Source organism: Sylvia atricapilla, chromosome Z (assembly GCF_009819655.1).
Source record: "Sylvia atricapilla isolate bSylAtr1 chromosome Z, bSylAtr1.pri, whole genome shotgun sequence".
Classification (NCBI taxonomy): Eukaryota; Metazoa; Chordata; class Aves; order Passeriformes; family Sylviidae; genus Sylvia; species Sylvia atricapilla.
The window spans coordinates 80,953,923-80,965,314 of record NC_089174.1 but is presented as its reverse complement, the minus strand read 5'-3'; the positions used below and the strand labels follow the sequence as shown (position 1 = coordinate 80,965,314).

The 11,392-nt window shown below is 40.4% G+C and overlaps 1 protein-coding gene across 5 annotated transcripts; it reads right to left on the bottom strand.

Moving 5' to 3' along the window:
* Positions 1 to 720: 720 nt before the first annotated feature.
* Positions 721 to 10,639, bottom strand: MTX3 (metaxin 3). 5 transcript variants are annotated; one of them, XM_066338896.1, is made up of 9 exons: positions 10,544 to 10,639; positions 10,037 to 10,106; positions 8,503 to 8,579; positions 6,905 to 6,997; positions 5,735 to 5,917; positions 5,510 to 5,586; positions 4,470 to 4,627; positions 3,984 to 4,072; positions 721 to 2,612 (listed from the first exon to the last, which is right to left on the bottom strand). In XM_066338896.1, the coding sequence occupies exons 1-9, from the start codon at positions 10,622 to 10,624 to the stop codon at positions 2,493 to 2,495; spliced, it is 948 nt and encodes a 315-aa protein (XP_066194993.1). In that variant the 5' UTR covers positions 10,625 to 10,639; the 3' UTR covers positions 721 to 2,492. The 5 variants fall into 5 exon arrangements, with proteins under 5 accessions (XP_066194993.1, XP_066194994.1, XP_066194995.1 ...); XM_066338897.1 differs by having other exon boundaries at positions 721 to 2,586; XM_066338900.1 differs by lacking the exon at positions 721 to 2,612 and adding an exon at positions 3,318 to 3,748.
* Between the last annotated feature and the right edge of the window lie 753 nt (positions 10,640 to 11,392).

The following is an 11,392-nucleotide window of genomic DNA, read 5'->3' as shown; positions in this document are numbered from 1 at the left end:
AAAGAACATGTCCAGAACTCAATTCTTAGGAATCAGCTCTAAGGAGACAAAGCACACCTCAATCCCTTCTTTCTCCCCTAGCCAGAGAAGCAGCTTTAACTACTTCAGATGCATAGTTACTCAAAGAGACCCCACTCTGGGAAGCATTCACCTCCCAGCTTCAGAACATACAAAATATGCCAGTAAACTAATGGGCAAGCCTGAGCTACCAGGCCAGGGATGACACTGCCCACACAAAGGAATCTGGGTTTGAATTTACCTTGGATGGAAAGTAAAACAAGGAAGTGAATGCACAGTCATGCACACCTCACTTCTTGCATGGGATGGTGTGCATGACTGCAGGCAATGTGTGCTGTGATCTCCAGCCCTGCTGTCCTCTGCCATGGAGTGAATGAAGTTCCTAGAGCATCGGTTTACCAAAATGTCAGACCGGCTCAATCACATGGCCCAAATCTCACATTTAGTAAGATGGCAAATGTGTGCCTCCTCATTCCCTCTTTCCCAAAAGCAGCTGTGCTGAAAGAAAATACTGATACTGGAAAGGTGTGACAAAAATTTAAAATCTCATCTCATGAATAAGCTAAGTTGCTTCAACTTCTCATCCTAGCCACCAGCACGGTTTTTATTTTATTTTTAATCGACAAGATAAACTTTTCTTCAAGAAAGAAAGAAAAACACTCAAAAGACTCAATCTACACACCACAAAAAACTCTACCAAAATTCCACTAAAAATCCAGAATTTTAATCTTGGAATAACAATCCTTTTTACAAAGAGATTTTATAGGCTGAGTGTATGTATTCACAAAAGCAACAAACTAAGGCTTGTTCTCCATAGCCGTGTTTGTAAAAGAGAAGCTCTGGAAAGCTGTGACTCCATCTCATGTAAATCTTGTCATGGTACAGACAGTACAAATTATAAACATTTAAATTACTTTTGCATGTAATGGACTGTCAGTTTTTAAAATTATCATGAATATGAGCTAAATTAGTTTAAAATAGCTGCAACAAATATTCTAGTAAGAGCATGAAGCTTAAAGATTATTTTAAAGTGCTCATTAGAAACCCAACATTTCAACTAAGAAATGTTAAAGATATTACATTCCTGACACAGCAAGTCCAAAGGTACAATGTGTACACAATCTACCATCTTGTCTTCACAAATAGGAAGTAATTTATCTGTGTATCTCAAACATGACAAGCAGCCAAAGGGAAGCTGAAAGACTATTTTGATTTGGCCAGAAAATTAACAAAATCCCTCCACTCCCTAACGGTTATCCCACAGATACAGCTATCTGAATTCTGTATCCCAGGCACTGCCATTCTGACCAATCTCCTGGTCTAATTCTCTTTTCATCTACTCATGAAGCACCTGCCAGTACTCTGCCAATAAAAAATTACAGCGTCTCTTTTGTAACAGAATTGCTTGGGTCTCTAGAACTGGCAAGGCTTCTGTTAAAGACAAAATATAGCGGAACAGAAGAAATATGCCCTGCAATATACCACAGTTTGCAAAGAGAAAAGAACCTTGAACTAGACAATCATATAACAAAATTTTTAACAATTTTTAGTTTAAATTTTGAATCAACTGTAGTGCTTATTAAAAGAATAAGACAAAACTAATTAAAAGGCATTTGTGACACATTTAAAAGCCTACATCAGCTTTCTTAATAAGCCCTAACCAGTCCCTTTCAATCCACAGATGCAGTATATTTGCTAGTCAAGTCTTGTTCTGACAGCAACTAATCACATTTTCCATCCACTACAAGTTTTCTGTGATTCTGACTTAACAGTTTTGCAGCATGTGGTATTATTCTGTGCACAGGTTAAGCCTGTTTCACAAAGAACTAATACGAGGTACTGTGAAATGTTAGCATTGTGCATCATTTTAATCCCCATAGCGCACATGCTTTTCAATAATCCCCTTCAATATGCAACATGACAAATTTTCAAAGATACAAACAACCATAAAACACAATTCCCAAGTTCGTTAAAGCACAATAAAAATATTCACCTTCCTGTCATTTTTTTTGTTTCTCAGTTGCCATGAACATTTTGGCTTTTCAGAGTTTGCAACTGGACTTTGTCCTTTTCAGACAGAGTATACCCACCCATATACAGTAACATGATTACAGTAAAATCAAAACCCACAAAATAACAGTGAACATTCCATAAGCAGATTTTTAACTTTAGGTAAACATTTCTGCTAGGCTAAAGGCAAAAATATGCTGTACAAAATCACGTTAACATCTGCAGTAATAAGCTTGGTTTAGCTTAGCTTAGCTTCAGAGTAGTGTGTGGCCAGCCTGATCTATGCAATGTCTTAAAAGAACAGGTAGACAGAAGATTGTAAAGCTCTATTTCTTCTCTACTCGTACCCATTAGCATATTCTTCCCTTGCAAAACATTCATGTGAAAAAAATTTACTGTGGCACTCAGTTGAGCTACAAAACAGTTATGTATGGACAACAAGAGATGTCAAGGTGATAAACGACTCATTGGACTGCTTTCTTCTCCACCTGCAGCAAGCTTGAGCGTTGTGAGCTTACGAGGGGGATGCTGAGGACTCCTCCGAAGGTTGTCGTCCATCTGCAGAGAAACAATGAGAGCCGGATCTGGCAACAGCAGAATATAGATCATACAATTAGTCTTACTTGTCAGGGCTGCCATCATTAATATTGGGTTGGTGTATGCTTACTGTCAGGACCAGCAACAACTGGTGGTTTGTTTTCTTTCCACTCCAAAATATATGCCTGTGTTAGAGCTGCTAATCATCCCCTTACATATGGTGCATTAAACCCAGGGCACCAGAATGTGCTTCTGCTCAAGTTGTTTGGTCAAAATTACTGAAGGAAGCAACACCAGTTCTAAGAGTTCAAATACTGTACAATAACCAAATGCTGTGAGAAGGCAGATCAAGAGTCAAACTGCTCACATCAAGGGATGTTTCTGTATATTCAGCACCATGCAAGAATAAATCTTTTGAAATCAGAAATGTTCTGGAGATGCTGAGTGCATTTGTATTAGTTACACAAAAGTACTTAATAAAGCACTTGTGTTACGACCTTTTCAAAGACAGGTTAAAATTAATCTCGGAATATAAAAAAATTTACATTTTCATAGGAAATCACTCTAACGCCCTATATGTAATGTGGTCTGGGAAAGTTTAGTTTGTACAGAATAAAAGCACAGGGGAGATCTGCAGAGGCTGCCTAGTCTATTCTATTTCTTCAAGGCAGGATCAGATTTTCCTCAATCATGCCTGAAAAAATGTCTATGTAACCCATTGTTTAAATGGGTTAAGAGCATCTTTCTCCACAGCAACACTTCAGTGCCAGAAAGAGCATCAATACCTAATGCTGCAAAAGCTGATCATAATTAATGATCTATTTCAGACACTGATCTTTTTCAGGAAGAAATGCCTTCCACCCTTTCAGTCAGAGTGTTCTATCTACATGTAGAAAAGGCTAATTCTTCACAAGTATTTTTTAGGTAAGTTGTATAGTCTTTGATAGGTGCTGAGTGACAGCCTTAGAAACAAAGAACATAAGAAAAAACATTTAGATGTAGAATAAGCAGGAGCAGAGAGACTGTCAGTTGGTTAGTTACTACAGCATGCAGCTAAGAGCAAGAAAAGCTGGAGATCAGTCTTAATTTGCAGGACCATTTCTGAGTTTTGACCAATACATTTGCCACCTTCCTTGCTGAATGTACGCTTGGAAAGACACCATTCCTCTGTTAGTGCACACACCTGCAAGACAATGTTCTTTTGGTTGTATTAAAAATACTTTTTTAGAGCAAGGCCTCATTAATTCCTCCTTCCAAATGATGTAATATTCTTCTTGCCTCTCTACACAATGTAACTCACTAGAAAAGAAGTAATTAAAATAAAGTCCACTGATCAGCTGCAATTGCCATGCAAGGATATCTGTGAACAAGTAACCACAACAAAGCAGCAAAATGAAAGATACTGAAGCAAAAGTAACCTTTTCAATCAAGTTGGACTCCTTATTTACAAGCTGTGTGAGTTTCTGCAGATTAGCATCTGCTGTATCCTGTCCAGCTGAAGAATGGCCTGGAGAGTGAAGGTAGAAAGATGAAGAGTGAAAAGGTATTTACAGAAGCTTTTAAATTCTTAAAAAATAAACTCACATTGGAGAGAGAATTCATGCACTATTTTTTACGCAAAGAAGAATTTAAGTGTAAAAGCCATTCCACATGAGAAAATCAGGAGTACTAAGTGTGAGCCTTAAAATTTTGCCAATGGTTGACAGAATCTAAAACCGAGTATTAACACTTGCTTTTAATTTTGAATCCTTTCTGCCCAAATTTAGAAGTTTCTTCATTTCCCCACAGAAAATCTAGCATAAACAATATGAAATCTAATCTGCCTTGGTTCACAAATGGAATTCTGGAGTATTAATCCCAACAGGAGTACAGATGACAAAAAGGAGAAAAGAGACACAACTTACTTGAGACAGTTAACCTGAAGTAGCAAGTTAAAATATCATCACAAAATCGACACAGATTGGGAAGTTGTTTCAAATGCTCTTGCAGCTGTACCCTTGGGAAGCAAACTTTATAAATCGGTGCAAGGAAACCAAACACAAAGGCATCCAAGGTGGTAGGCCTAAAAAGAGTGACACAAGAAAACACTGAAGTGACTCGAGATAAAACATTTAAGACTTCCACAACCTAGTTTTCTGTATATGTCAAATACAACTCAGGACAGAATACAGTCAGTTTTGTCATTCCACTTCTGCCTATCAACCTGGTAAATGCTTTGTATCAACTTTCAGCATCCAACCTTAAATCCTTTCAGCATCTCTTACCTAGAGATATGCTGGCAAGCTGAAACAATAATGTCAGCATTACAATACAGTTATGCTATCCCATACATTGATACAAAAGCCACTTTAAAACACTTTTCTAAAACACCACAAAAGTCATGCTGGGGACCAGGATCCTCCCTCATGGAGTGGTCCAAAAGAAGAGATCATGCTTTTCAGGACCTGCTAGCTCTATGTTGTTGGCCTTATCTGCTTCCTATTCTACACACATACCACAGGAATACTGTTCCCGGACCTACGCCCTTCCCCCAGGAGGGCAGTAGCAACACCTCAGCCTAAACCTTTTTTTTTTCTACATACAAAGCCAGAAGGTGACATTCAGTGGCTAGAAAAGTGTTCTCCAGTGCACCTCACATTTTCTTAGCAGCTATGTGCAGCATTTCCCTCTCTGTGGAAAAAAGCAGGATAAGAGAGACACCACATTGACTCAATCTGATGATCTCATCTGTGCCCTGTTTGCTCATTCAGATTTACGTGAAAAGCAAAGTGTGAGACATAAAACTACTGGGAAGCACGTTTAACATTCTGGCAAGTTAAAAAGAAAAAAGAAAGTTCAAGTGTTCACAGAGTGGTATGGTACCTTTTTTATTAATAATTTACCAAAATAAGAATAAGAATAAGAATAAGAATAAGAATAAGAATAAGAATAATATCACACTCACATATCTCCAAAGAAAAACTGAGATGTTCCCAATCTCTTCGACAGGAGATTTAGGCACTCCTTGGCATCCCTGTATATCTGATGAGACACAAGACTGTCTAAGAGCCGTAAGTGTAGCCAGGCTGGTATGCACAGCACCATTTCACAGTTTGACAGTGTGCTAGACTGTTTCAGTTCTTGTCTTTGACAGAACCAACTTACAAATTTCTTACTGCACAACACATACCTGTGCTTCCACTTCAGTGAGACTGTAGAGTGGAGGGCCTCCCTTGGTCAGCAAGATCCTGTTCAGTGCTTCCCTGGACATCTTTCCAGGCAAATACAATCTCAGTGGGAAGGCAATCCTTGAGGCAAACCATGGCTTTGTCACACTGCAGTAATTTTCAGCCTCAACCCAGAAAGTGTGCAGCTGTATCAACATGAGGAAAAATATAACTGAAATTTGAATGACATGAGTAGACACCTTGTGACACTTGATATGCAATACCTCTCTCAGAAAAGTAGAACTAGGAATTATTGTTATTTAAGGCTATCAGGCTCTGATGAGGAATATACTAATATACTGTAGGAGTACATGAGTAAGGCAACAGTTACCTTCCAAATAAAGAAAGCCATCAGATATTACAGAGATCTATATGCATCTGCATAAAATACTATGTATGTACAGATACACACACACCCACACATAGACAGAGTATATTGAAAATAAATTACAAAAAACGTTACAGGTATACAGCAACAGGTTTGAACTTCCTGGAATTTTGCTTTGAAATTTCATATAAATCTTAAAATACAAGATATTATGAAATTATTAATTTGAAACCATGGTCAGCTGAAAAGCTGAGTAGCTTATGATACCATCTGGTCAGAGTATTTTTCCCTGTACAAACTGAAGCCAAAGTCATTCAAGAGACTCAATTCAATGCAATTACACTGAAATAGTGAAGGAAAATGGCCATAACTTACTTAGAACTGAAAAACTAAGCTAGTGATGGACATTTTATTAAAAGTTTTAACTCAACAATTCAAAAGGCTTTCAGTTGTGTGTCGCACATCAGACACATCTCCATCAAGGGTTTTTCAGAAAATCAAATGAAACAAAAAATGGCCACAATAAAGTGTTTTCAAGATACAGTTTCCCAAAGACCAACAGAAAAAAAAAACCCTAAGGATATGTCCTTTTAAAATGTCTTTCATAAATTACTTCTTGACACTCCACAAACACGCACTTATTTCCTTTTGAAAAGCTGCTAGGCAGTATTTCCAAAAACCAGACTAACAAAATAACTGTGTTCCAGCTATGGCTGAGAGACTTTAATGTCTCTCACATTGAGCACCTCTTACAGCATTCAATTCCAAGTATTCTGACCATTACAAAGTATTTATTAATATTTACCAGAGCAGGAAGCAGTTTCTCTTCAAGTAGTGCAATATATGCCAGTGTATCAGCTCCTTGTTTTGCAGACAAATCATAATCAGCATTGTATTTCTGTGAATTAAAAAAAAAAAAACAAAAACAAAAACCAACAGATATACACTGAACTTTCAAAAAAACATTATCAATGGAAAGTTACTGCAAACTTAACACCTATCAAGGCAGTAAGCACATAAACAATTTTTGGAATAGAAAGCATGCACTTGCTAGAATTTTCCTCTTTCAGGCCAACTCTGCCAAACCTTTTTTTTCTACTTCTCCATTTCTAGAGCTTTGGGCCCTCCTATTTCCAAAATAATTTTTGTGTCTCCTTCCTATTTGTTTCCAAGCAAATGCCCACTGATACAGAGGCAATTTTTCAATACTCAGGGATGTAGCATCTGGTGAAAGAAGCATCTGACACTTCAGCACGTGTAAGCATAAAAAAAAAAGTATGCATTCTGTATTTTGCTTTTAATGAACATTCTAAAAGTTAAGAAATTGGATGGTAACAATGTAAGGAAATAAATACATGGCTAAATTAATGCAGTTACTGACTGAACCTTTAATTCTAACACTGGATTCTTTTAAGAACTTTTCAATTATAAGGATTGAAAAATTTGGGGAGAAGAGTGAGTAGATTTGCTTCATTAATTTATAAACAAAGGACCAGTGCTGACACTTGAACATCTGGAAAGCAAGCATACAATTCTTGTACTTTAACCTAAAGAGAGTTTTTTTTCCCAAAAAAATTATGAAACCTTTGTTATTCACATGAATACCAAGTACAAATTCAACCCAAATCAATCTGAAACTTCAGAATTTCAAAACAACTATCTAAAATTCCAACTCAAATGCAGTTTTCAGATTCTGTTTTTCTCCTCATGAAGCTTTAAGTTTCACTAACATGGCATTCAACAGATCATCTGACCACAAAGGAACTGCATTTCTAATGCAAAAGGAGAATAGTGGGCTAGAGGTCCATCTCTTGAATAAAAAGATTATGCCATGGTTTACTAGATATCGTTATACTTCGTGGAAAGAAGAAATTGTACAGCTTTATTCTTTGTGTACAGAACATTAAGAGTCCTACAAAAGACAAGCAAGAGGCAATAATCTGGTGTGCATCAAGAAATGCCTGCAGACGTCTTTAGGTTACAAGCTATAAAAAAATACAAAGATTAAAAACTATCCTGTATGTATTATCTCTCAAAAAAAGAGCACTGGGAAACGACCCATTTAAACTGCTAACCTAAATTATGATATCCTAGGTCTGCAAAGTCATAACGACATTAAAAGTGTTATAATTACAAGCAGGGTGATCAGTAAGAAACTGCTTAATGAGGGACAGCTTCTTGTCCTTTTCAAATTTTTTTTTTTCATGCTTGTTTTTAGATCTTTCACACAACTCATGATCAGACCTTTAAAGAGCAATTTCTTATCCACCATTTTGCAATTCTCATGCATGGAGGAGAAACCGAAAAGCATGTAGGTTTTTGGAAGCCTGTATCTGTGTACAAAGGAGACATACATGAGTAACTGCAAGTCAAAGAAAACAAATCTTTTTGAAAGAGATCTACCTTCTTTCTTAGGAAGTTTAGTATTTTTGCTGGCTGAGAAATAACAATGTCTTCTGATACCAGGACTGGCAGATCTCCTAGAAGGCATAAATAATACAGTCAATAATTTTTATGCATTTATACTTTTCTTAATTAGAAAGCACTCAGCCGCTGTATATAGTTTCCTTTTCTCAATAGCATATTTGGATTTTCCCAACATGTAAACATAAAAATTTACATAGCAGGAGAGTTCCACCAAGGTTACAAATACTCTTAGTCTATTGTGGCCATTATTCATAATAAACATAAAAAAGGGCAACATTAAATCAGACTGAAGTCAATGTTATTTGCTAGGTACCCAATACTTTGAAAACCAGGCTACTTGTCTGTATTTCAGATGTTCATCTTCAGAAAAAAATTCCAACTCAATCCAACTGCTCTCTCAATTCATCCACCTCTGAGCCTCTTCAACTTTTTTCTTCCCTTCCCCTCCAAATCCATTTTAGCCATCTTTTTTCTCTTAGCCTTGCTACAAACACTGCCCAAGCTACGACTGCATAACCATGAATTGCTCAAAGAACTAAGTATTTTCCCTCTGCCAGAAGCTGACAGGACAGCCTTTAGTCATAAGATTGCAGGATCAAAGCCTGCAGAATGCAAAGTCTCTGTAACAGGGGCTACCTTACAGCACATTCACAACAGAACTGCCAGAATGAACCAAACAGGACAGTCCTAAATAATATTAAAATATCAATTATCACCAACACTTACGATTTAATCTGCTTTCTTAATTAAGTGATTTCCTTAGGAGGATAGCCACCAAATTTCTAGCAAGTCCACCCAGTTCCTGGTATTTTCCCCTAACAGAAAACAACACACCGAAAAGCAAGAACCAAAGGCTCAACTTTTATATGAATACAGTACTGCCTGAACTGATAATGTGGTTAAGTATACAACAGAGGACTTAAATTCTGCAGTGATTTTACCTTTCTTAAATACACCATGACAGTAATTGCTGAGCAAACAAATAAGCAATGAATAGAAGCATTCAAAAAAACTAAGTCCTCTCTGACAGCTTACCTTCATCGTTTCTCAGTCAAACCCTCTAACTCAGCACGATACCAAACATCCCAGCTACTGTAAGCTGTACTTGCTGAGGCTCACATTCCACTTCCAACTGTACCAATCCATTAAGCTACAGGTAACTAAAGACATCTTCCATATACACGTCTTTATAAATATGCAAAGTGCAAAAAGCTTTGCTTTCACTACACCATCAATTCAGACTGCCTGACTGAAACAGTTATGTTGGCATTACTGCTTTGTTAACTGCCTGTTGCCTCACCCACACACATTTTAATAAACCGTCCTCTGGAGCACTTTATTTGTGGCTTCCACTATTTCATTCTCACAAATTCATCACACTTGATCCTGCGAAGTCATTTAATTGGGGTAGACTGCACTCATGAATACAAACGCAGTGAAAACACAGAAACTGGGATCTACATTTGTAACACAGCTGTGATAAGAGTAATAAAGGCTGCAAAGATGATACCTTTTGGCGGTCTCCAGGAGTTATTTACAGTATTCACTGTCAGGGGAGCACCAGAAAATTTGGCGTAAGCCTGCAACAAAGATTGGAGGACAGGGGAGAAAACCTGTCACAACGTGTAAGAAAAGCGCAAACAGAGCTTTAGAAGTTGTGTTAAACACCTTAGCGCACCGAGGACCAGCCACCAGCAGGTGAGCGACGGGTTTCGGTCGGGCTTCATTGCCCTAATGCGGCTCCAGGGAATGCCGGGCAGAGGCGCCGCAGCCCCCGGCAAGGGCGGCAGCGCCACGGGAAGGGCTCGACGCCGCCGGCAAGGGCGGCAGCGCTGCCCGCGGTTCCCGTGGAGAAGGAGCCGGGCCGCGCCGCGGGCCCAACATCCCGCCTCCCACCCCCGGCCTCTCCCGAGGCAAGAAGGCGCCCCGCCAACGTCCGTACGGGCGGCAGGCGAGCCCCGGGGCGCCGCCGCTCCCTCCCTCCCTCCCGGGCCGGGCGGTGGCCGCCGCCCGTTACCATGACGGTGAGAGACTCCGGGTGCAGGGACGGCAGCCCCCAGTCTCCTCCCCAGCAGCTCAGCTCCATGGGAGCCGCCATCTTGTCCGCCGTGCCGGCCGGGCAGCGCGGCGCCGCTCCCCCCGCCTGGCGGCGCCAGAGCGCCCGCGGCCGCCAGCGGGGCTCGGGGCGGGCGGGGGGCCGGGGGCCGTGGGCCGTGAGCGGCCGGGCCGGGGGGACACTGCACCGGGGGCACTGCATCGGGGCGCTGCTCCGGGGCCGCTGCTCCGGGGACACTGCTCCGGGGACAGTGCTCCCGGCCGCCGCTCCCGGCAACTGCCGCCCGCGCTCGGGAAGTCACGGAGCCACCGAATCGGTTGGGTTCGATGAGGCCTCTGAGATCATCGCCACCAACTTGTGGCCGAACCCCGTGTCAACCGGACCGTGGCACGAAGTGTCACGTGCGGATTTTCCTTAAAATTGCTCTAGGGATAATGACTCCACCATCCCTAGATGGTGACTCCCTGGACAGCCCATTCCAGGGTGTAATCACACTTTCTGTGAGGAAATTCTTCCAAATGTCCAGCGGAAAGCTCCCCTGGCACAGACTATTTGCTCATACTACCTATGTCCCTTCCCAAAAGTACAATCCCTGCCTGGCTACAGCCTCCTTTTAGGTAGCTGTGGAAAGCAGTACAGTCTCCCCTGAGGCGCCTCCTTTTCACCGGGCTGAACAAACTCAGCTCTCTGCCCTTCCCCACAGGACTTGTGCTCCAGGGCCTGTCACAGTTCCGTTTGTCTTCTCTGGTCTTGCTCCAACACCTCAATGTCCTTCTTGAATTGAGAACTATGTCATTTTGTCACTGCTTG